This window comes from Chiloscyllium plagiosum, unplaced genomic scaffold, assembly GCF_037043375.1.
Source record: "Chiloscyllium plagiosum isolate Xiang-an unplaced genomic scaffold, Cpla_swu_hap1 HiC_scaffold_43, whole genome shotgun sequence".
NCBI classification, from domain to species: Eukaryota; Metazoa; Chordata; class Chondrichthyes; order Orectolobiformes; family Hemiscylliidae; genus Chiloscyllium; species Chiloscyllium plagiosum.
In genome coordinates this window covers 8,785,901-8,813,049 of record NW_028270181.1, presented here as the reverse complement: position 1 = coordinate 8,813,049, position 27,149 = coordinate 8,785,901, and the positions used below count along the sequence as shown (strand labels likewise).

The window sequence follows — 27,149 nt, the reverse complement described above, 5'->3', positions numbered from 1 at the left end:
CGAAGAGTAAACCACCCCGTCCCATTTCCCTCTGACTAATGCACCTAACATTATGGGTATTTTACCATGGCCAGTTCACCTGACCTGCACATCTTTGGACTGTGGGAAGAAACTGGAGTACTCAGAGGAAACCCACACAGACACGGGGAGAATGTGCAAACTCCACATAGACAGTCGCCCGAGGCTGGAATCGAACCTGGGACCCTGGCACTGTGAGGCAGCAGTGCTAACCACAGAGTCACTGTGCCGCCCACCTGAACTGGGAGTTATACCTACAAACAGCTGACCCAGAACTGGGTGACAGCGCTACCCGTAGAACCAAAACTGATAGCAATGCACCATTTGACTGAGCGAATTGGCACTTTGGCAGAAGCTGAGTTCTGTAATGAATGGATCATCATAACTCTATATGCCAACCAGTTTCAAAGAACTAGTGTACAATGAATGGCACGTTATTGTTTAATGGCTTAGAATGGCGGTAAAGATCTTGCGCCTGGCGAGGCACTCTCCTGGTGTGGTAGTCTTGTCCAGGAAAAGTGTTCTCGGCCCGGTTTGGAAGTCTCATCTCAGTGTGGCGGGGCAGTCTTGGTTTAGAATAGAATCATCCCTACAGTGTGGGACCAAACCATTTGGCTCACCTGTCCTCTGGAGAGCATCCCATGGCTAACCCACCTAGCCTGCACACTCATGGACACTACAGGGCAACTTTAGCATGGCCAATCCACCCAACCTGCAAATCTTTGTACTATGGGAGGGAACTAGAGCATCTAGAGGGAACCCGCGCAGACACGGGGAGAATGTGCAAACTCCACACAGACAGTCACCTGAGGGTAGGATTGAACGCAGGTCTCTGGCTCTGTGAGGCAGCGGGGCTAACCACTGAACATGGCAGATCCAGCCTGGTTTTCCAGTGTAACTGTGAACCTAGGAATCATTAATTGAACCTGTGATGAAATTTTACTTTTCTTTCTTCTTATTTATGACTTCTGTCATTAATTTAGGAGCTGTAGTATGGCGATTTATAAAACTTTACACTGCATTTTTAAAATAAAAATGCACATGACAATAAATTGCTATTCTATTATAGCGCAGAATCCCAGTAAGTCCTAATCCTCCCAATCACAATAACCATTAAAATATACATTAACTGCTCAATCACTGAACATATCCAGATTCGTTCCAATCTGAGTTGCAAAGACATCTTTGGATGAGACATTAAACTGAGGCTCCATCCACCATTAGAGGCAACACATAAGATTCAATAATTAAATAGATTGCAAGTAGCAGAGTACACCATGTCAAGGAAGATATTCAACCTTGAGAAGGCTTCAGGGGAAAATAGGAGTTTAAAATAGAATCTAAAAGCATAGAATCAAAAATAAACTGACACGATGTGATTTAAAAATAAGTCTAAACACATAATTCTACATACTCAGAATAACTCATACCACAATCTAAAAAGAAACCTTCATCTTTAAATAAAACACGGTCAAACATGGCTCATAAATAACATTGACTTGCACAGGTGTTGGAAATAACTATTAGGGTTGAAAGGTCAAATGACAAGGTCAAGAATTGATGCAGATTATTGTAAATGCTGGGGACTAATTATGACAATATAACTTACAATGTCCAGGGAAATTATAACCAATGAAAGAGCAGCCCACATTCATCTCAATAAGATTCAGATTGAACATGAAACTGATTTAGGTGTTGGATTTGACCTTTTTTTAAAGTTGGTACATGGGATGCTGTGTCACTGGTTGGGCCAGCATTCATTGTTAAAGGGCAGTGAAAATTCAACCACCTTACTGTAAATTTAGAGTCACAAGTAGGCCAGGCCAGGCAGATTTCCTCCCTGAACCAGAAACAAAAACAGAAGCTGCTGGAAAAGCTCAGCCAGTCTGGCAGTAACTGTGGTGAGAAATCAGAGTTAACTGGCAGTTCTGAGAAAGGGTCACTTGATGTTAACCCTGAATTCTCTCCACAGATGCTGCCAGACCTGCTGAGCTTTTCCAGCAAATTCTGTTTTCATTTCCAATTTACAGCATCCACAGTCTTTTTGGTTTTTATTTGGTGAACCAGATGCTTGCTTTTTAAAAAAAATAACACTTGCAAGTGATTATACAATTACATTTGGCTGGTTTGTTTTTGAACTCAAGTTTCACCATGGCAGGATTTGAACCCACTTCCTCTGAGCATTCAGTGAGGGTTGTGGATTATAAACTCAGTGGCATTACCACTACATGACCAGCGCCCCCTTCAGTCTCCTGCACCACCCCAGATCATATATGCCTCTATGGCAGAAGATCATTAAGTTCTGCCCTACTTCAGTGAAATGAAAGCACAATCTCAGCTGACACTCAGTGCTCTACCAAGAGAGTGACGCACCGTTGGAGGTGCCTTCTTTCAATTGAGATGTTAAACTGAAGCAAAAACAAAAACAGAAATTGCTGGAAAAACTCTGCAGGTCCAGCAGCATCTGTGGAGAGAAAGCAGTTCTGAAGAAGGGTGACTCAACCCAAAATGTTAACTTTGATTTCTACCAACAGGTGCCGCCAGACCTGCTGAGATATTCCAGAGATTTCCGTTTCCATTTCTGATTTCAAGCATTCATTGTTCTTTCAGTTTTTTTGTTAAACTGAGGCCATTTTTTTTCTCTCAGGTAGACAGAAAAGATTCATGTCACCATGTTCACTCTTCAGGTATTCACCTGCCGTTCATGCCACTTAGAGTCATAGAGTCATAGAGATGTACAGCACGGAAACAGACCCCTCATCCATGTCAACTGGATAACCGAACCTAGTCTAGTCCCATTTGCCAGCACTTGGCCCATATCCCTTTAAACCCTTCCTATTCATAAACCCATACAGATGCCTTTTAAACACTGTAATTGTACCAGCCTCCACCACTTTCTCTGGCAGCTCATTCCATACACGTACCACCCTCTGTGTGAAAAAGTTGCCCTTTAGGTCTCTTTTAAATTTTTCCCCTCTCACCCTAAACCTATGCCATCCAGTTCTGGACTCCCCCAACCCAGGGGAAAAAAAATTCTTGTTTATTTACTGTATCCATGCCCCTCATGATCGAGCAACATTACCAAAATAAACAGACTATCTGGTTGTTAATCTCCTTAGTGTGGTGTCTTGTATTTACTATGTTACTAATAATAATGACCATGAAGGGCTTTAGGATGTCCTGAGGTCAGGAGTGCTATATAAACGCACGTTCTTTCTTCATGAGCTTATGTGATACATGAATGAGGTTTTTTTCTGTCTTTGGCTACATTCACCTGTAACAATTTGACAAAGATCATTTCACCGTGGTGAGACTTGCACATCCTGCACTGTGTATCAGACTTCCAGCTATAATAGACTACCAGGAATAAACTTAACCGATAGATAGTGTAAACACAGACTGTGTTACTCTGCAAGCATCTAATAAAAACATCATGGAAAATTAAATATCCAAATCTTTGATAATCAGTACAATAGCAATCATGGTTCATAATTTCTGACACCAAGATGTTATCCAAGAGTGGGAGAAAAGACATTGAGTGGCTGACCAGCTATGATCATACAAAATGATGGAGGAGGCTTGAGGGATCGAATGGCCTACTCCTGCTCCCACATTTCTCTGTGAAAATCTTGTGAAAGGATTCCAAACATAATGGAGATGAATCCCAGAATGATTGATTTCAACTGACATTCACATCTTCCATGCTGCAAAGTGGAATTAGAGCCCTCTTGACAATTCCCTCTTTAACCATAGTAGCCGGGACCCCAACTTCATTTGCTCTTCCATGACAATCTTCTTCTGCCATCATAGCAACCAAATTTTGATTAATAGCGACAGTAACACTGCATAATGATTCACATCAATTTCAATAACCACCCCCCCTCCCCCCCCCCCCCCCCAACCACCACCTTATATTTTCTCGGTTATGCATCTGTTATTCTGAGTTTTTTGAAGGGCTATTTGCTGCTGGGCCTCACACATTTCTCCATATTTGACCAGACCCAGCTCATTGCCTACCTACCCCACCCCCAGGGCACCTCTCTCGTCCAATTGTAGCCCCTTCTAACCAAGCGTCATTCCCAGAACAACTCACTATGCAAAGGATATCAGCCAAGAGACTAGGTCACTTTGCACCCACTCCATCTTTAAAAGGCCCTGTGCAGCATTGGCAATTTGACATTGGTCTTCACTAGCAGCATGGCACATCAGCCACAAAGCCACGCTGCTTACGACACTCCGCTGGCATAGCCGATACTTCTTCACATACATAACCCCATTCTCTTCCCACTGTCGCTGGTTAACCCCCAGGTCACACAGGTTGCCCGTCCTTAGCTACACCCCGTCTAAACACCCTGTAAGTCACTCCACCTTGTCCCCAATCTCCACCGAATACTCGCATCTTGTCATGGCGGAGTAGGGGAACATCACAACCAGGCAAGCAGTTGGTCAATTCCAAACATAGAGTCATAGAGATGTACAGCACGGAAACTGACCTTCGGTCCAACTCATCCATACCCATCAGATATCCTAAATTAATCTAGGCTCATGTGCCAGCATTTGGCCCATATCCTCTCCTATTCATGTACCCATCCAGATGCCTTTTAAATGTCGTAAGCCTCTACCACCTCCTCTGGCAGCTCATTCCATACACTCACCACCCAGTGGCAAGGTGGCTCAGTGGTTAGCACTGCTGCCTCACGGCGCCAGGGACCCAAGTTCGTTTCCACCCTCAGGGGACTGTCTGTCTGGAGTTTGCACATTCATCCCGTGTCTGCGTGGGTTTCGTCCGGGTACTCCGGTTTCCTCCCACAGTCCAAAGATGTGCAGGCCAGGTGGATTAGGCCGTGCTAAAATTGCCCATAGTGTTCAGGGATGTACAGGCTAGGTGGGTTAGCCATGGGAAATGCAGGGTTATAGGAATTGGGTAGATCTGGGTGAGATACTCTTCAGAGGGTCAGTGTGGACTTGATGGGCTGAATGGCATCTTTGCTCACTGTAGGGTTGCTGTGATTCTATGAGTTTTCATTTACAACCATGAGAAAAACAAACACAAATAAAATGAATAGAGGCTGCAGTTCATCCTCACAACATTGAACAGATGCTAGTGTCATGAGTAATGACAATTGTACAGTCCAGGATGGTCAGCTGCATGAAGCTCTCATGGACTGGAATAGGGTGATTGTCAGCTTCTATTCATTAGCCTGATGCAGCTGAGCTCTGTCATGGACAAGGAGACTTTCCTCCTTCTCAATATCTGAACTCCACAACCTCTGGAGATCAAAGAAGGTGTGAATGGCAGAATGATGAACGACAGCCAAACAAGGGTAAAAACCAGCAGAAGAGGTGCTAGCAGAAGACAAGATGCAGGTGGACATTACATCATTGCATGGATAACTGGCAGGGTCTGTAAATTAGATAAGGAAGGACCAGAGAGATTTCTCTCTTTCTTTATTAGATGTATACCTGGGGCGATTCAATTTGCAAATCCCACAATAACTGACACCAAGGCAAAATACTGCTGACTCTGTAGATCCGAAATAAAAATAGAAAATGCTGGAAATTCAAACAGCATCTATGGAGAGACAAACAATGCTAATGTTACAGGTTGATGTCCTTTCATCAGAGCTCAACATTGATCAGCTTGCTCAATAAAAACTGAAAGAATTGCGGATGCTAGGAATCTGAAATAAACACTGAAATTGCTGATCAAGCTCAGCAGGTCTGGCAGCACCTTTGGAGAGAAATCAGAGTTAATGTTTCGGATTCAGTGACCCTTCCTCAGAAGCTGCAGCCTTTAATGCATTGTCTGAGCGGAGATGTTACTTCTTTTTTATAAAACCTTAAGCTATATCAAGAATGTGACTTAAAAGAAGTTGTAGGATTTACAAATTAATGAACCAAAACCTGCAACCCATTCTAAAAGATGAAAGACTTAACAGCAGTCTAGGTTTAAGGGAGGACTGCAGATGCTAGAGTCGAGAGCGTGGTGCTGGAAAAGCACAGCAGGTCAGGCAGCATCCGAGGAGCAGGAGAATTCCCAATGAAGGGCTTTTGCCCAAAACGTTGGCACTCCCCCTCCTCGAATGGGACTAGATTAGGTTGGGATATCTGGTCGGCATGGACGAGTTGAACTGAAGGGTCTGTTTCCATGCTGTACATCTCTATGACTCTATGACTCTAAACACTGTGCAACCAGGCCCACTCCTCTAATTCTTCTCTGTGGGCTAAATGAACACAAGTTATCCAAAGCTGCTGACACCTATCATGCTTCATCCCAAGATAATGAGCACTGTGTCAGTGACAAAAACACAGCATTGACCCGGACCAGGAATACGGTTTCTAGATTGAGACATGAACCTCATCATCATCTCAAACAGAGAACTATAAGTGCTGCCAACTCATTCAAGCTGACATATGATTTGAAAGCACTGATTTAGTGGCAGAAAAATTAATATATTTTCAATAGCAAACCCAACATGATGGTGACAATGCTTGCTAAAAGCTTTTCTTAATTTGCTTACACAATATTAATTAAATTTCAGAAATAATGAATTTGCTGTGAAGTAGTTTGGAATGCTCAGAAGATTGAATAGGGAGCCACATAGTGAAAAATGACCTTTTCCTTCCCTTTTCTTTTCTTATGTTTTATTTCTAAACCCACACTCAGCACACCTCTCTAATTGACGTGGGCAATATCTGAAAATAAATCAGAGTACTCCAGCACTCAGGCTCAGCCTGCACCAATGCGTGTGTTTTGCTCATAATTTGGCTGATATTTTGATTTTTTTTTGTGTTGTTCCAGATGAAGTGAACAAAACAAAGGCACAATACCGCGGATACTGAAGATGCAAACCAAACCGAGAAATTGCTGGAGAAACTCAGCAGGTCTGGCAGCATCTGTGGAGTGAGAAACAGAGTTAATGTTTCGAGTCCAGTTCCACTCTTTTTCAGAACTGAAAGGTGTTGGAAAACATTTTGCAACTGATACATGTTTTGCACACTGCAGTAGGTTTTGTTCCTTTTTTTGTCAGCATCCAGCACGCAGGATACAGTTTAGCATGGATTTATGAGCAAATCAAACTCTCTCCCATTCACCCCCCAGCAATTGCCTTGAAATTAGCTTCATCAGACAATAGCGGTTGAGGGTGAGGGGGTTAGGGGGTGGTGGAAAATAGGCCATTGTGAAGTAGGAAATCCTTGCATGATCAATTGATTTTCTTCCCTATTGATGCCGTTCAAAATGAATTTCTTTGCCAAATAAATATTGTCTCTAACAGGCTATTCCTTGAAAAGTCTAATCTCATGGTAAGCATCTGCATAAAACCAACAATGAAGACCTTGCCCCTACCACCCATGCTCATTACCCAGTGTCAGACACACATCCCTCTCTCATTGACACTATCAGCTTGTTCCATAAATTATCTTGGCGTGTGGTTAATGTATGATTGTCAGTTTGTTGCAGATTTTAAAATTGTGGTTTATCTCAGAGCAACATAAAAACTTACACTAGGTTTCTAAGCGCACAACAAGTTTATTTACAGTGCTTTAAAACATCACAAAACGCTTGCACTCATGCTGATATCCAGCTCTGTTCTCTAGGTCTTTCTGTGATCTCTGTCTAGTTTAGCTCTGAATCAACGGCAAGATTTAACCAGTGAAGGACAGTGAATATTTATCAGTTAGCAAATTGACAGAATAAAACTCAGAGCAATTAAATATGATAGTCCTGGCCTCCTTCAACCAGCAATTTTGCTTCATGCTTGACTCTGGGATCTTTCTGTGTGCAAAATAGTAGCCTCATTTGCCCAGTTAACATTAATCACTACAGTTCAAAGCAATTCACTGCATGCTGTGATGAGTTTTGAGATGTTTGAGATTTGACAAGGCAACATGAGCATGTTAGCTTTTTTTTACTTCCTGCCCACTCCTCTGGTATCTTTGCAATTTATCAGTTATCCAGTCTGCCTGTCTGGTGGAGATCAGGCCATACTATTGACCAGGACACACCCAGTAGAACAATAAAAACAAGATGCTTGGAAGATGGAAATCTGAACTAAAAGCAGAAAGCACTGGAGAATTTCCACACTGTAGGGAATCTAAAAAAAAAACATTCAGTAGGTCTGGCAGCATCTGTGAAGAGGGGAACAAGAGTTAACATTTTGAGTCATAGAGTCATAGAGAAGTACAGCACAGAAACAGACCCTTCAGTCCAATTTGTCCATGCCAACCAGATATCTAGTCTCATTTGCCAACACTTGGCTCATAACAGTCTGAACCCTTCCTATTCAGATACCCATCCAGGTACCTTTTAAATGGTACAATTGTACCAGCCTCCACCACTTCCTCTGGCAGCTCATTCCATACATGTACCATCCTTTGTATGAAAAGGCTACCCCTTAGGTCTCTTTTATATCTTTCCCCTCTCACCCTAAACCTATGCCCTCTAGTTCTGGACTCCCCCACCTCAGGAAAGAACTTTGTCTATTTATCCTATCCATGTTCCTCATTATTTTATAAACCTCTAAAAGGTCACCCCTCACCCTCTGACCCGCCAGGGAAAACAGTCCCAGCCTATTCAGCCTCTCCCTGTAGCTCAGATCCTCCAACCCTGGCAACATCCTTATAAATCTTTTTGGAACCTTTAAGTTTCACAACATCCTTCTGATTGGAAGGAGACCAGAATTGCACGCAATATTCCAAAAGTGGCCTAACCAATGTCCTGTACAGCTGCAACATGACCTCCCAACCCCTTTAGTTAATGTTCTGACCAATAAAGGAAAGCATACCAAACGCGTTCTTCACCATCCTGTCTACCTGCGACTCCACTTTCAAGGAACTATGAACCTGCACTCCAAGGTCTGCTTGTTCAGCAACACTCCCCTGGACCTTACCATTAAGTAAGTCCTGCTAAGATTTGCTTTCCCAAAATGGAGCACCTCACATTTATCTGAATTAAACTCCATCTGCCACTCCTCATCCCATTGGCCCATCTGATTAAGATCCCGTTGTACTCTGAGGTAACCTTCTTCGCTGTCCACTACACCTCCAATTTTGATCGAATATAACTTTTCTTCAGCACGTTAAGAGGTAAAAGGAAAGCAATGAATGCAAGGAGGATAAAAGAGACAAACAGAAAAAACAGCAGAATTTCTACACGGTTGGCATTCCTGCAAGAGCTGTGGCTGTGGATTAAACATTCAACTGATAGTAAAGCACTGGAGATGTTGTAAATCTGAATTAAAAATAAAATTGTTCAAAAGCTCAGGAAGTCTAACAGCGTCTGTGGAGAGAGAAACAGGGTTAAATTTTCAAGTTGAATATGACTCTCCTTTGGAACTGAAGAGGGGGTAATTCTGAAGGAGAGTCATACTTCTCTTGAAACGTAACTCTGTTTTGCCCGCTCCATAGATCCTGCCAGATCGGCTGAGCACTTCCAGAAATTTCTCTTTCTGCCTCCTCCAGAACAAGGTCAAAGATCACACAGTCCCAGGTTATAGACCAGTGGGTTTATTTGGAAACACTAGCTTTCAGAGCGCTGCCCCTTTACCAGGTGTTGACAGCACTCCGAAAGCTATAGTTTCCAAATAAACCCATTGGGCTACAATTTGGTGTCGTGTGCTTTTTGAGCATGTCCAACCCATTCCAACACCGGCACCTCCATATTATAACTCCTCTGGACCAACACTGCAATGCCAAATTTATCTGGTGAGAGCAGTATTTCCCTTTTTCCAATTCCAAACTTCCTTCTCAGATAGCAGCTCAATTCCATTCAACATTACAGTCTAATACTCTGCAAGTATGTCATTTGAAGCTTGGAGCCCCTCCCTGGTAAAAAGCAATAAAGAGCAGAAATGATAAATTTGACCAGATCACCTGTCTTATTAATATATTCCCTGAGTGTGTGTGGGAGAGGCCAGAATCTATCTAATACACTGTGCATGAGGTAAGTTTCCATAACTCATTTCAGATTACTCGCTCATGAATGATGAGGTCTGACTTGGGTGGGTAATAAAGGTCATTACCTGCTGGATTTTGCTGCATTAACTATTTGCTATTAATTTTCTTCACCTCGGTCATACAGACAGGCGCTTCTTCACAAACCAGCTGGTTTATGTCCCTCAAGCACAGCTCTTTCTCCTTTTACAATAATAGCAGCAGCACCTGGACAACACGACACCCGCTAATCCTCACTGTGCCCCTCGCACTATCCCCAACAGATACAATTAGGATTGGCAACTGAGTCTTTAAAACCACAAAGACCCATTAGCGCCGTCTGATTTAGCTGTCAAAGTGTTGTGACGTCACACTACTTAGTAAAGGGACAGTTTTCACAGCAGGTACAACTACAAGAAGCTGGCCAGAGATTGTGAGCACAAACAGCAGGTCACCATTGCCCCCTGTCCGACCCCCAAAATTTCTCCATCACCTTCATGGCTGAAGATGTGACGGAAAACTCACCATTTTGTTTTATTTACGCGTGGGATGTGGGGGTGTCACTGGTTAGGGACAGCATGTATTACCCATTTCAAATTGCTCAGCAGGCAATTAAAACCACATGGTCATGGGTCTGGACTCACATGTAGGTCAGACCAGGTAAAGGTGGCAGATTCCCTTCCCTAAAGGACATTAAACAATCTGATGGGTTTCAAAAACAATCGACAATGGTTACATGGCTGCTGTTTAGCCAGTCTTTGTTTGTTATTCCAGATTTTTATTGAATTCAAATTTCACCACCTGTCATGTCCCCAGAGCATTAACCTAGGGTTCTGGATGGCTAGTCCGGTGACATTACCATATACCACCCCCCCCCCACCTTGTTTCATTAACCTGGAGGGGTGAAATGGCATGACTGAAGCAACTTAAAACCAACCGAGGAAGAATAGTTCACTTGAACAGTGTCCCCTGCCATTGGACTCAAACCCCAAACTCTTTAAATTGTCAGTATCCATAATCTATGCAATGCCCCACAGCAACCTGAGCTGTTAGCCCCTGAGAATAAATTAGAGTAGTGCTGGAAAAGCACAGCAGGTCAGGCAGCATCCAAGATGCAGAAAAATTGACATTTCGGGCAGGAGCCATTCATCAGGAATGAGGCTGGAAGCCTCAAGGGTGGAGAGATTAATGGGAGGGGGTGGGGCTGGGGAGAAGGTAGTAGAAAGTGTAATAGGTGGATGGAAGAAAGGGTAAAGTTGATAGGTCGGAGAGGAGGGTGGAGTGGATAAGTGGGAAGGAAGATTGACAGGTGGGGCAGGTAAGAGCTTCGGGGCAGAGATGACCAACGGGTTGCAGTGAGAGACAGACTCACTGAGATCCTTGTAGAGAGAAGAGGAGAACTTCTTCAAGGTAGGCATCCTTGTAAGAGGATCCGCAGTAAGGTTAAAATCAACAAGGCAAAAGTGAGGACTGCAGATGCTGGAGATTAGAGTCAAGATTAGAGTGGTGCTGGAAAAGCACAGCCAGTCAGGCAGCATCCGAAGAGCAGGAGAGCTGATGTTTTGAGCATAAGCCCTTCATCAGGAATATATATTTCACCATTGTTTCATTGCTTTTGGGTCAACGTTGGTGTTCTCAACACAGTCCTGTTGTGGGACACCAACAAGACTGCAGTATTACAAGGAGGCACTTGTCAGCTTCTCAGGGTAACTGGTGGTGAACAAAAAATGAGGTCCACATTCCAAGAGAAATATTGGTCAATAATAACTGAGACTCTGGCATAAACACAGAAATGGTGAAGAGAGTCATAAGTAGGTCTCTTCGGGAGAATGCTCTAAATTTGAACAAACATAAGGCAAAATGTGAAGAACAATGGAACACAAGGATACCCTACCCAGCTACGTAAGGAAGAGGGGTGGGGACAGTGCATCTCAATCTACAGTAACTGGACAAACGGCTGGTCAACAGAAACAAAAACAGAAACTGCTGGAAAAGCTCAGCAAGTCCGGCAGCATTTGTGGAGAGAAATCAGAGTTAACATTTCAGGTCGTGTGACCATTCCTCAGAACACCTCGGGTCACTCGACCTAAAACATTAACTCTGATTTCTCTCCACAAATGCTGCCGGACCTGCTGAGCTTTTCCAGCAATTTGTGGGCGGCACGGTGGCACAGTGGTTAGCACTGCTGCCTCGCAGCGCCAGAGACCCGGGTTCAGTTCCCGACTCAGGCGACTGACTGTGTGGAGTTTGCACGTTCTCCCCGTGTCTGCGTGGGTTTCCTCCGGGGGCTCCGGTTTCCTCCCACAGTCCAAAGATGTGCAAGTCAGGTGAATTGGCCATGCTAAATTGCCCGTAGTGTTAGGTAAAGGGGTAATTGTAGGGGTATGGGTGGGTTACGCTTCGGCGGGTCGGTGTGGACTTGTTGGGCCGAAGGGCCTGTTTCCACACTGTAAGTAATCTAATCTAATCTAATCTAATCAATTTCTGTTTTTATCTCTGATTCACAACATCTGCAGTTCTTTTGGTTTTAATTGGTGAACAGGCCTGAATCCTAAATATCGACAGTAAACAGGGTTTAAAGGGGGAAAAGAAACAGAGTGCAGGAAAAGGGATGTCAAAACATGTGTGAGAGGTCATGACAGAGAGATAAAGGACAATGAAAGACATAGTCAGAGAGAAATGGAGAGAGAGAGCCAGTTAACGTCTGCATCTTACTTCAAATAAATCCAAAATAGGTGAACTTGAACAAAATCTTGAAGAAATCAATTCCCAAAGTAACATCCATGAGTTAACCTTACCCCAAACCCACCATCAGCATCTGGTGAAAATTGGCGGTTAACGTAACTGGTATGCATGAATATGACTCAGCTGAATACACTCTGACCTTCACACACTCCTGCTTGATCTCCAGCCATTTCTGACAGCAACCTAACCACAGAGGATGGCACAAGAGGTGGAAATCACAGGCAGGTATCTCTGTGGTGCAGCATAATGATGGGGTAACTCAGAATACTATCCCATTACTTTGTACCCACTTTACACCCAAGTTTGGCATCAGGATAAAACTGCCCTTGCAGACATTGAATTCCTTTCAATCAGTAGATGCTGGACTTAAGAGGATTAATTATCCATTAAGGGTAGTCTGCAGAGAACTCAAGCTCAGCAGCACCACATAACGCCAATTTGAGTGTTAGTCTGTAACTTGTCCATCAGAAAGCTCTTGGTGAGACTAATCATCTTGTTTAAGAGCAGTATCGTCGAAATGCTACTAACTAATTCACTGGATAACACGGTGAAAAGGGAGCAAATACATTTACCCAAAAGAAATAGACACTCCAATACACTTTATATGTTGTACTACAAATACATGAGAAGCCATGGAAGGATTACTGTGTTGAGTAGAGAAAGGCTGCAAAGGATTCAATTATACAGGAAGGCAGATGAAGAGGAAATTGTTCTTACTGATTAGAGAGATAAACAGATACTGAGAAGGAAAACAGGAGAACAAGTAACACTTGCTGTTTGCTGAGCTGATTTCAGGACAACATTACTATACCAACCTCTTAGCTTCTACCCTCATCACTTTCACACCCAAGACACCAAGTTCAGTGCATTATCTCAGTTTGTCTCCACCAAGAAGGAAAAACCAGTAAAACTAACCCTAACCCTAACCTTAACACTTACTCTAACCCTAACATGAACTCTAACCCTACCACTAATCCTAACCCTAACTCTGAGTCTAACTTTAACCTAAACCTAACTTTAACTCTAACCCTAACCCTAACACTAAATCTAACCCTAACCCTAACTCTAAACTAAATCTAACCCTAACCCTAACACTAACCCTAACACTAAATCTAACGCTATCCCTAACTCTAAACTAAATCTAACCCTAACATTAACTCTAACACTAAATCTAGCCTTAACCTTAAACCTAAACCTAACTCTAACTGTAACCCTAACCCTAACTCTAACTGTAACCCTAACCTCAACCCTAACCCTAACACTAACACATTGGTCTAACTTGTCTTGTATGCTTTAAAACAGAGCCCTGGTATGGTCATCTTGAACTATTGTGTCAATGTTTTCCTTTAGTGGCTTCTCTCTCTAAGTGGGCGTAGAGAAAGCCGATGATAATTGAAAATGGGTTGCCACCAATATTCCCTCTGCCTAGGACTTGCAGTGCCCAGCCACCTTCTTCCTCTACCCATCCCTTTGCGATTGGCGCAGTATCATAACGATGGGGTAGCTCGCAACACCTTAAAGGGAACGTTGCTTACACTGGACCTTTTCATTCCTTGGGAGGCACATTCCTGAATGCCAACATGTGCAGTTTGGATGGTTCCCACTGCTTCCAGAACAAAATGTGCCAGGGCTGTTCTGGCTGGAGCTGGGAGACTCATGCCTGTGGACCTTTTACAGCAATCAAATATGAAGGTGGAGGGGGGCATTAGAGGAACTCATGGAATCATTGCCCCTCCTCCCCGAACTGAAATAGCTCCTCTTTAGCACGGATCCCAGGTTGTGTTTCAGATGACATTCACAGATGACTCAACATTCATACAACTGATTTATGATGTCATCTGAAGACAAAAATTACATTATTATTTTATAATTCATTTAGATGCAGCCATTATCTTCTATTTAGCGTATATTGTTTATATTAGGCCTGACAATAAAATAAGCATGATTGCTGGATCTCTCCGCCTCAGTTTTTCCACAGGAACTTGGCCAAGTACAACTCCATCTTTAACAACCAGACAATTCTCTCAGTCACAAGTCATGTTATTAAATCTGGGATGCAGTATCAACTGGCAATGCTGTGTGGTTTGTGGACACACACACAGGCATGCCCAAGGGTGGCACCTCATAGCAGTACCTACAGGGGACAGCAGCAGGCGCCAGTACTTCCATATTTAAGATCCACTGCTTGAATTTCGTCTAACAAGGTTACTTGTTGGAACATTGGACTCGGAGGACTACAGCCTTCGAGCATGTTCTGCCTTTCAAGTGCATGGTGGTGCATTTGCACTATCAACAATTCCAACAAGGGTAACAACTACCCTCCCCTCCCCCAGGACAAACCTTAAAATTATTTCCAAAATGGGACTGCGGCCTAAGGCACTAAAAACTGCACTAGCTGCATGAACCACGGGTCTCTACAATTAATTATGAAATAACAGTCCCTATGGACTGGCTACACACGCAGCAAATGTTAAGTGCAGTGAAAATGTTCTTTCTATCTCTGACTCAGTGCTGATCAACTCACACACCAGTGCCTACTTACCCACATTACTCATAGCATTAAACACTGGGCTCGAAATGGCCAGCTAGCATCAATATCGATCCATGTTGGGAAATATAGAACAATTTTGGATAATGCCAAGTTTTTTGTCCCCAGAAATAAATTAATGACATAAAATGATTACACACACACATACGCACGCGCATGTGCGCACACACACACACACACACACACTCAGAGACACACATATACACTCAGAGACACACACTCACAGACACACATTCAGAGACACACATATACACACACTCAGAGACACACTTTCAGACACACACACACTTCTTAGGCTGTGAGGGGAAGGGCAAGGGTTATCTTGAAAAAAAGCCATGTAAGAGAGTGTGGTGCTGGTAAGACACTACAGGTCAGGCAGTACCGAAGTAGCAGGAGAATCGATGTTTCGGGCATAAGGCCTTCATCAGGAATGAGGCTTGTAGGCTGGAGGGCTGAGAGATAAATGGGAGGGGGGGTGGGGCCCACAAGCCTCATTCCTGATGAAGGGCTTATGCCCGAGATGTCGATTCTCCTGCTCCTCGGATGCTGCCTGACCTGCTGGGTTTTTCCAGCACCACACTCTCGACTCTGATTGCCAGCATCTGCAGTCCTCACTTTCTCCTAACAAACCATTAAGCCCACATCAGCAAGTTGTGGTAGAGACACCTGCATGTATTGTCAGTCAGAATGTGATTCATGCATCAGGTACAGGAGTGAGGAAGGGAAGGAAGCAGAAACAGAGATGTGGAGAAAGATAAGAGAGTTGGGGAATGGAAGGGTTTAAAGGAAATGAGAGGCAGTAGGAGAGGAATACCTGGGCTGTAAATTTTCTTTGTTCCTCTTTGTTCTTTGAATAATGGGGAGCAGTAGAACCAGGAGCAAATAACTGCAGATGCTGGAATCTGAACTGGAAACACAAAATGCTCTAGATCACAGCAGGTCAGGCAGCATCCGTGGAGCGAGAGAGCAAGCTAACATTTTGAGTCTTCATCAGAACTGGTTTCGGAGGGTCAGGATGGTGAGGTGGAAGAGATAAAATAATAAAACATTGTCAGTTCAAGGCTATGGGTCTAGTGCTGGAAAATTCGACTAGTGTTGGAAAATTCGACTAGTGTATTTTTGGCAGTACAGACGCAATGGGATGAAGGGCCTCTCTGTACTCTATGATTCTATGAAGTTATAAATACAGAGCAAACAGACACTAGGTTCCCTACAATGTGGAAAAGGCCCTTTGGCCAAACAAGTCCACACCGACCCTCCAAAGAATAACCCACCCAGACCCATTTCCCTCTGACTAATGCACCTAACACTATGGGCAATTTAGAATGGCCAATTCACCTGACCTGCACATCTTTGGACTGTGGAAGGAAACCGGAGCACCCGGAGGAAACCCATGCAGACACAGGGAGAACATACAAACTCCAGACAGACAGTCACCTGTGGCGGGAATCAAACCTGGGTCCCTGGCGCTGTGAGGCAGCAGTGCTATCCACTGAGCCACCGTGCTGCCTTGAATCCACTAATTTCTACAAAGAGTAAGGAGCTCTGTTTTCAAATTTGAGCACCTGAGAGAAATTAATCTGTCACATACACGGCATACATAACACACGTACAGACACTGTATACAACAGAAACACACACACAGACACACATAACACACACATATACACAGACACAACACATACATACATGCAACAGAAACATACACATGCAACACAACACACTAACAATCCAGTTTTCGACTTGTAGTGACCCAAGAAAACAATCTTGTGTTTGAGAAAGATGCTGTTCCTTTCACGTAATTCAAATCACTTAACCAGTTCAAAACTGAGGCATTAATTAGTCTTTTCAATTGTACAATGTCTGGTAAGATTAATTTGTGCTACGTTATGGCTCCTACATATTATAAATATGCAATTGTAAGCCTCATTTGTCATTCACTGAGCAAACATAGCAGACAATTTTCACAAGGATTCATACTCATCGAGGTAAAAAACACACAATGGCGATGAACTTAAAGGAACTGAATTTTTATTGGAGATGCCCATACAAATGCAGACTTCCTGAGGTCTTTAAGAAGAGAAGAAGTCACTAAAGCTTTTACCATTTCGCTGTTAATAATATATTTTCACATTGTTATAGCTAACAACATCTGTATTTATCATGGAATGGGTCAGGTAGTTTACAATCAACATCCAAATGGCAACCCTGGAAATATTTAGGTCAATCAAAAAAAATAAACATTTTTCATATGACCTATATGCAGATTGAGGTTGTGAAGTATATTTGTGGATTTTGTTACTTATAGAAAATCTGACCTGTATAGAGAAACTTACCCAGACTCCTTCCACAGCATCTCGCAAACCTGCAACCTCTACCATCTAGAAGGACAGGTGCATGGGAACACCCTCTAAGCTCGCCTACAAGCTACTGATTTGGAACTACATTGCTGTTCCTTCACAGTCATTGGTCATAATCCTGGAAGTTCCAAACAGTGCTGTGCGTATACTTACATTGACTGCACAGCAATTACAGGGGGAAGCTCAACACCACCTTCACCAGGACAAGCAGGTCTGGGAATAAATACCGGCCTAGCCAGCAATCTACATATCCATGATCAAATACAAACATTATACATGTCATGGACAATTAATTAGTTCAAAGCACTGTGGCTGTCGTTATGTAGGATAATGTGCCAGCCATTGTGAATGCAGTAAGATGTCACAAATAAGGTGAATGGTCAGTTAGCATACTAGTGGTTAGCCTGTCAGCTGCCTCCACAAGTACTTCTCAGCATAACTGGGCATATAGGTGGGGATCACTTTCGCACTAAAGTGCTCATGCAAAACTCTGATGAAGATTAGATTAGATTCCCTACAGTGTGGAAACAGGCCCTTCAGCCCAACCAGTCCACACCAACCCTCCGAAGAGTAACCCACCCAGACCCATTTCCCTCCGACACCTAACACACTATGGGCAATTTAGCATGGCCAATTCACCTGACCTGCACATCTTTGGACTGTGGGAGGAAACCGGAGCACCCGGAGGAAACCCACGCAGACACGGGGAGATTGTGCAAACTCCACACAGACAGTTACCTGAGGCTGGAATCGAATCTGGGACCCTGGTGCTGTGAGGCAGCAGTGCTAACCACTGAGTCACTGAAGCATGGGCTCTCCATGTAGTTCTCTAAATGTCTGTGATATACATTCATTCACAGAAAGAGGCTATTTAGCCCATTGAAAGAGATCATAGCCAAAGCCATTCCCACAACCACCACTCTTTCTTGGTAATCTCTGCAAATCTAAATTCTGCTCCTATTCCCATTTGATGCTGAGTAACCAAAATTCTCCTTATTTCACCTCTGTCAGTGGGATTGCCTGTGGTCATGGATGGCATCATATGAATGCAATTTCTTTCTTCTTAATTGACAATGTCTTAATCTGCTTCTGGTACAAGATTTTGTATCTAAAAGAGGCAAATTTGAATTTTCTTTCAATAAGCATAACATGAGGCCAATCAAAATGTAACTGCAGATTGCAAATCCTTGGCCATTTCAGGACAATTAATGCTTCTTTTTAAAGGATTACTACAATGTGGGGTCATATGTGAGATACATAACAGGTTGGAGCAGACAGGTAGGCAAGGTGTACATAGGGTATGTGCACACATTTACAGATGCAGTGTCTTCAGTATTAACTAATCTGTATCATTCCTTTACATTGACTGTAAATGTAATACAGTCGTGAGTGTGGTGTTGGAAAAGCACAGCAGGTCAAGCAGTAGCTGAGGAGCAGGAGAATCGACGTTTTGGGCAAAAGCCCTTCATCAGCCCTTCCTGATGTAGGGCTTTTGCCCGAAATGTCGATTCTCCTGCTCCTCAGATACTACCTGACCTGCTGTGCTTTTCCAGCACCACACTCTCGACTCTGATCTCCAGCATCTGCAGTCCTCACTTTCAACTTGTGAATGCAATACAGTCAGCCTACACATCACATTCCAGATTACAGACTATCATTATTATATTCTCTTAAAAACAATTAAATATTGAAAAAGTTAAATTGCAGCAAGCAACAGATTTGTGAGGAAAGTTTGAAGTCGTAGTATAAAAGGGACAGTAGCAACATGGATATAAAACTGAATGATATCAAACAGAGAGTAATGGTCAATTGTTTTTTTTTGGGTTGGAGTAAGGTTTGTTGTGGAGTTCCCCAGAGGTCAGTACTGGGACCCGTGCTTTTCCGGGTATATATTAACGATATAGACCTTGTGTTCAAGGGACAATGTCAAAGTCTGCTGATGACACAAAACTTGAAAGAAATATAAACCGAGAGAGGGACAGTGTGGAACACCAAAAGGGCATTGACAAATTGGTGGAATGGGTGGATAGGTGGCAGAAGAGATTCAATGCAGAGGAGTGTGAGGTAATGCACTTTGGCCTGAAGAATATTGGAAATCAATACAAAATAGTGGGTGCAATTCTAAAGGTGGCACAGGAGCAGAAGGACCCGGGTGTGTATGTGCACAGATCATTTAAGGTAGCAGGACAAGGGGAGAGTAGTTTTAAAAAGCTACAGTATCCTTGGTTTTATAAATAAGGGTGTAGAGTACAAGAGCAAGGAGATGATGTTGAACATGTATCAGACACTTGTCAGAGTATTGTGCACAGTTGTAGGTGCCGCATGATAGGAAAGATGTGAATACACTGGAGACAGTGTAGAAGTGCTTTGCAAGAACGGTTCCAGTAAAGAGGAACTTTAGTGATGAGAAGAGATTGAAGAAATTTGGACTGTTCTCCTTGGAGAGAAGAAGGATGAGAGGAGATTTGATAGAGGTTTTCAAAACCATGAGGGGCTGGATAGAGGAGATCAGGAGAAGCTGTTCCCACTGGTAAAAGGAACAAGATGAGAGGGGCATAGATTTAAAGTGACATGCAAAATAAGCAACCGTGATAGAGTCATAGAGTCATACAACACAGTTACAGAACCTTTAGTCCAACACGTCCATGCTGACCAGATATCCTAAACTGATCTCGTTCAATTTGTCAGCACTTGACCCGTAACCCTCTCAACCCTTCCTATTCATGTAGACATCCCTTTTTAAATGTTGCAATTGTTCCAGCCTCCAACACTTTCTCTGTCAGCTTGTTCCATACACGCATCACTCTCTGCGTGAACAAAAATGCCTCTCAAGTCTCTTTTAAATCTTTCCCCTCTCACGTTAAACCCATGTCTTCTAGTTTTGAATTCCCCTACTCTGGGAGAAAGACTTTGGCTATTCACCTTATCCATGTCCCTCATGATTGTATAAACATCCATAATGTCACCCCTCAGTCTTCGACGCACCAGTGAAAACTGCCAGCCTCTCCCTATTGCTGAGACCCTACAATCCTGGCAACATCCCTGTAAATCTTTTCTGAATTCTTTTAAGTTTAACAAGATCTTTCCGATAGCAAGGAGACCAGAATTGAATGCAATATTCTAAAAGTGGCCTAACCAGAGCACAGCTGCAACATGTCATCTCAACTCCCACTCTCAATGCACTGACTAATGAAATCACACATGCCAAATACCTTCTTCACCACCCTGTCTACCTGCGACTCCACTTTCACCTGCACTCCAGGTCTCTTTATTCAGCAACACTCCCCAGGGCCCTAGCATTAACTGTACAGGCCTGCCCTGATTTGCCTTACCAAAACATAACACCTCACATTTATCTAAATTAAACTCCAATTTTTGTGTCACCTGCAAACTTACCAACCATACCTCCTATATTCACACCCAAATCATTTATATAAATGACAAAAGCAGTGGACCCAGCACATTACTGGTCACAGGCTCCAGTCTGAAAAACAACCCTTCATCACCACCACGTCTCCTACCTTCAAGCCAATTTTGTGCCCAATTAATTAGCTTCTGCTGAATTCCATGTGATCTAACTTTACTAAACAGGCTACCATGCAGAACCTTGTGGAAAGCCTTGCTAAAGTCCATACCGACAACGCCTACCACTCTGCCTTCATTAATCTTCTTTGTTACTTCTTCAAAAAACTCAATCAAATTCGTGAGACATGATTTCCCACTGACAAAGCCATGTTCACTATCCCTAATCAGTCCTAAATGCATTTAAATCTTGCCCCTCAAGATTCCCTCCAACAACTTACCCACCACTGGTGTCAGGCTCACCGGTCTATAGTTACCCGGCTTTTCCTTACCACCTTTCCTAAATGATGGCACCACATTAGCCAAGCCCGAGTCTTCCGGCACTTTACCCATGGCTTTTAATGATATAAATATCTCAGCAAGGGGCCCAGTAATCACTTCCCTAGCTTTCCACAGAGTTCTCGGATATACCGGGGGATTTATCCACCTTCATGCATTTTAACATGTCCAGCACCTCCTCTTCTGAATTTTGGACACTTTTCAAGGTATCACTATTTATATTTTCAAGTCCTCTCACTTCCATATCCTTTTTCACAGTAAACAATGATGGGAAATACTCATACCCATCTCCTGTGGTTCCAGGTCGAGTATCTCTTGATCTTTAAGCGGCCCTATTCTCTCCCTAGTTAGTCTTTTGCCCTTAATGGAGTTGTAGTATCTCTTTAGATTCTCCTTAACCCTATTTGCCAAAGCGATCTCGTGTCCCCATTTTACCATCCTGATTACCTTCTTATGCATACTCCTACTGCCCTTATTCTCTTTGAGGGATTCACTCAATCTCAGCTGTCTATACTTGACATATGCTCCCTCTTATTCTTGTACAGAGCCTCAATTTCTCTAGTCGCCCAGCATTCCCCACACCTACCAGCCTTTCCCTTCACCATTAACAGCAACATACTGTATCTGAACTCTCGTTATTTCATTTCTGAAGGCCTCCCACTTTCCAACCGTCCCTTTACCTGCAAGCCTCTCCTAATCAACTTTTGAAAGTTGTCTAATACTGTCAAAATTGGCCTTACTCCAATTTAGAACTTTAATTTTTAAATCAGATCTATCCTTTTCCATAACTGTTTTAAAACTAATTGAATTATGACCACTGGCCCCAAAGTGCTCACCTATTGACACCTCACTCACTTGTCCTGCCTTAGTTCCCAAGAGTACATCATGTTTTGCTCATTCTCTAGTAGGTGCCTCCATGGTGTGAGGACCAAATTTTTACACAGGGTTCCGAGGAAGAGATACTCGATCTAAAATGGTAATGCTGATTTCTCTCCACAAATGCTGCTAGACCTGCTGAGTTTCTCTAGCTATTTCTATTGTTGCCTTTGATTTACAGTATCGCAGTCACTTTGGTTCATATTTAGTATTGAACTCACTGCCACTTCTCTTGTAGGCATGCCTCCCTCCAAGAAGTTCTGCTCCTCTCTCCAACTGGGTTTCCATTCCAACCCTTTTTCTTGCCCAGTTCTGAGGAAGGGTCACTCGATGCTGCCAGACCTATTGAGCTTTTCCAGCAATTTCTATTTTTGACTTTCACACAGAAGTAGTTAGGATACAGAATGCACTCCCTGGAAATATGGTAGAGGCAGGTTGAATTGAAATATTCAGGAGGGCTTGGATGATTATTTGGATATAAGAGCCTGCAAGGGTGTGAGGAAAAAGGCACGAGATTGGCACAAATTAATGAGGCTCGCTTGAAGAGCCAGTGCAAGCACAATGGACTGAATGGCCTCTTTCTGCACCATAACAATTTTGTGATTCTGTTTTGGGGTTTTTTTACCATGTGAACTTGCTGCTTTTCTCTGTGTGGGGGACATAGAGTTTTGTATCATGATGGATGTTATTAATTTAGTTCCTGGGAGAAAGTGAGGACTGCAGACGCTGGAGATTAGAGTCGAGAGTGTGGTGCTGGAAAAGCACAACAGGTCAGGCAGCATCTGAGGAGCAGGAGAATCGATGTTTCAGGCAAAAGCCCTTAGGTTTTGCTCTAGTTTAATGGTAGCTGAATCAGAGCATTTGGATTTTGAGTTCCACATCAGTGAGCTTTTGAATGAGGTACAGACAGTGTGTTCCATTTCCCCTCTCAAATGGATATATAAGATCCCACTGTACAAAGCAGAGAATGACACGAGAGGTCTCTCAGTGCCCTGATCCATACTTAAGTCCCACCCCCCAACCCATATGGGAGGCATGGTGGTTCAGTGGCTAGCACTACTGCCTCACAGCGCTAGGGACCTGAGTTCAATTCCAGCCTTGGGTGACTGTGTAGAGTTTGCAAGTTCTCCCCAAGTCTGTGCTGTTTTCCACCAGGTGCTCTGGTTTCCTCTCACAATCAAAATGTGCAGGCATGGTGAATTACCAGTAGTGCTGGGGCATTAGTCAGGGAAGGGGTATTCAGAGGATTGGTGTGGGCTAGTTGGACAAAAGGACCTGTTTCCATGCTATAAGTAATCTAATCTCCAAAAAATTAACCAGTTCATCAGGTTACATCTTACTATTGTTTTTGGGAGCTTAATGTAAACAAATCCTATACTATAACAATGACTATGCTTTAAAAGTAGTTCATTGCTTTTAAAGCTTTTGGAGATACCCGGTGATTTTGAAAGATGCTATACAAATGCAAACCTTACATCTCTCTTACAGATGGCTCCCATGTGATCAGAGATAATCTCATACGGTAAGATCGCTGATGATAAACAGGTCCTAGCACATTGTGTTGAAAACTCCGTTCTAGATAAATAACCTCATTGTGATATTTCTAATGTCTTTCTGTTGGAGAGGGGTGGGAGGGAGTGATGCCTGTTTGAAAATGCTGACGAATTATTGCACGAACTAACTACCCCAATTTCTGGGGCAATATCGGATGCTCAAGGAAAAATTGTATTTTTTTTCAAATCAGGGCTCAACAGCGGGGTGTGGTATACTCATTCCCACACCCTTTAGACCAGCTGAAACCTGGCTGACTTATCAGAATCTCTCACAAAGCAAAACCTGGAAGCGTCTGTCCCAGGACACGGCGATTGCTCCAAACTACATGGAGTGCTGCCCCCAATCACAGACAGCCCAAACCTCTCACGGCTTTCCATCATCCAATACAGTTTCCACCTGACATTCTCAAGAGTGAATCTTTAACAATACTGGAATGCAGGAATTGTTTCACTGTATCACTGAGGTACCCAGTTATTAACATCCTACACTATCACTGACAGTAAATCCTTCTGAGGTCATAAATGAACTAACTCATCACTGTAACACGTTCTGACACAATATGCCTCCTCTGAGGACTTAAATGATATCATGCTTTAATTAAAATACTCAGAAACTGATACAAACAGGTCCCTTCACAGAGGTTAGCAAATGTGTGGGGAGGAGGTAGAATTTTCAATAAAACTGTTCAGACAAACGAATGGAAACTCCAAACATAAACTTTTCTCTATCCTTCGACCTGCTGTGCATGTCCAATAGTTCTGATTTGTTTTCGTTCAGGTTTCCAGTGTTTGCAACATTCGAGGCGAACACCTTTCTGTTTTGACCCAGAGGTTTCAGCTGACGGCCCAGCCACTCACTGAAAGTCAGAAAACAGATACCGCTTTGGCGAGTCGAACATTTCCAAGAAACATCATTCGGACCGACAGAGAGGAGCTCGCATTCTGATTCCACGCCCTGAGTATAACATGCATGGCAAGACTTTCATCTCTGTCTGACACCGCGGTGCAGGGGAGGGCTGGCTGGTTGCATTTCGACTAACCCATCCAGAGGAAAATATAAACCTTTTCGACATCAGCGGGACGGTTTGCTCTCCCGGCTCCGGTAACGGAGTTCAGCCGCCACAGGGAATTGTCACTGATGTTCCTTCAAAAGGCAGAAGACAGCTCGGAGACCCGGGGGGGTGAGCAACCAGCCGAACCGCCACTGAAGACATTGCTTCTCTAACGTACACACACACACAAGTTGCATCTCTCTGGCTGGCTGCGCGGTGATTTAAATCGGAAACTTCCACTGAGCTGACGCTAACATTTTGTTTTTACAACAGAAGGGAGCATGACATTTGTCTTTCCAACAAAAAAAAGGAACAAAACCTACTGCAAAAATCTAAAATCCTTGCCAGTGTGCAGTGGAGAATATATTTCAAAGTTTGCAAACCCCAGGGTTTGCAGCTTTCAGGGCAGTGTAACTGAGTAAACTTTTCACCCTTTATTTCATCACGCGTTATATGGAAACCTTCTTACCTTTATTAAGCAAAAGGACCAATAACGTGCAAGACCCCTTCAGCGAAAACATCTTTTCACTCGTTCAGGAGCTGTTCCAAGAGACCTTTTCTTCCCCCAGTTCCAAGCTGCCTCCTGGTATCCAGCCTGGCTGTTTTTTTTAGTTGTTGTCGAGTCTGGATGGATCAGAGTGATGTGTGTGTTTTCTCTCTCTCCCTCACACTGCCCCCATCCTGATCCTGGCAGGAGACAATTACTCTCCGCCTGGCCGTGGAGGCTGGAAGTTAACTCGAGATTCAAGGCGACAGCTCGAAATTCTCCGACCAGACTCCTGGTGACGCTGTGGGTCAGCACAAAGACGAGGGAAGCCTGTTCTTTTTCTGTTACCCCATTTTCCCCGGGGGGTGGGGGGAGTGGTCAGTGGCTGATGGGGAGACAATGACCCAACACCATGTTGGGGAGGGTGACATTATTTTAGGTCAAACTGTTGAAGATTTAAAAAAAAAGTGCTAGAGAAGATCAGCAAGCCTGCTCCGAGAGTCAACAGTTCCAGTCCAAAGACTTCTTCCGAATAGTTACTTCAAAGCAGTTTAAAACTCTTTATGAGAAAATTACTGCAGATGCTGGAATCTGTACTGAAAACAATTTATGTCTGATTCGATGTGATCTGCAGAATTTGTTTTTGTTTTCAATAAAACTCTTTATTCAAAGCAATACTGCTTGGTGTTAATTTCATTGCATGCAATTATTTGCAGGATTCCTGTGCTGCTTCTGAACACAAAAAGGCATCAGTGAGGTTTGAGGGGGGGGGGGGGGGGGGCGGAGGGTTTGTTGGCCAGCACAAAGTGGACAGGAAGACATCCCCTTTGTGGAGAAAAGGTGGCACATTGTGAGTTAAAATGAAGCACTGGGCAGCACTACAGAGAAATGCAGGGTCTTTGTTTGGGGAGGGTGTAGGTCTGAAAAACAGGGTGGAAGAGTGTGGTGCTGGAAAAGCACAGCTGGTCAGGCAGCATCTGAGGAGCAGGAGAGTTGACCCACACACTCTTCTCCAGCATCTGCAGTCCTCACTTTCTCCGAATGAAAAACAAGAGTGGTAGACATGGTGCAACAAGGGGTGACTGAGAGAGAGAAATATATACAGAGAATTCTGGAGAAACTCAGCAGGTCTGGCAGCGTCTGTGGCGAGAGAAAGCAGAGTTAACACTTCTTCAGGACACACACCAAGAGAAATGGGACGACTCTGGAAATAAATATCGAGGGAACTGCGGAGTTAGGGAAAGGTTAGTCCATGTGGGAGGAAGGAGGGGGCTGTGGGACCACCCCACTCCAAACTAATTTCACTGAACATCTGGGATTGAGACAGGGCAGGGGGGAGGTCTCACTGCTAAAACTGAGCGGAAAGTGGCAACTTCATCGGGGACTCACGGCTCAGAGAGAGAGAGAGAGACAGAGAGAAAGACAGGGCGGGTGGGGGAGCTGGCAAATTCAGACGGACCGTGGGGTCGAGGGGAGAGTTGTTGAGTAGGGAAATTGTGCGACCACCCCCGTCCAATCCACAGAGCACAAGGAGGCTGAGTGTGTTCGCGTCGGTTTTTTTATGTCAGTGAAAAGGTATGGGGTAGAATTCTCTCCGGCAAAGTGAGTAGTTGTGATTCTGAAGGAGTAATGACTGGTGGGAAACTAAAATAGTGCCCCACAGATTGGGGTGGAGGCGGGCTGGGGTTGGGGGTGAGAACGAGGAACTAAAGGGGA

General features: G+C 43.7%; 1 protein-coding gene across 1 annotated transcript in view; it reads right to left on the bottom strand.

Moving 5' to 3' along the window:
• ret (ret proto-oncogene receptor tyrosine kinase) overlaps nt 1-25,933 on the bottom strand; it is a 134,496-nt gene extending 108,563 nt beyond the window's left edge. Inside the window, exon 1 of the mRNA XM_087982272.1 lies at nt 25,416-25,933. Coding sequence (XP_087838398.1) covers nt 25,416-25,467 — 52 coding nt within the window. The 5' untranslated portion in view covers nt 25,468-25,933. The remainder of the gene's footprint in view (nt 1-25,415) is intronic.
• Between the last annotated feature and the right edge of the window lie 1,216 nt (nt 25,934-27,149).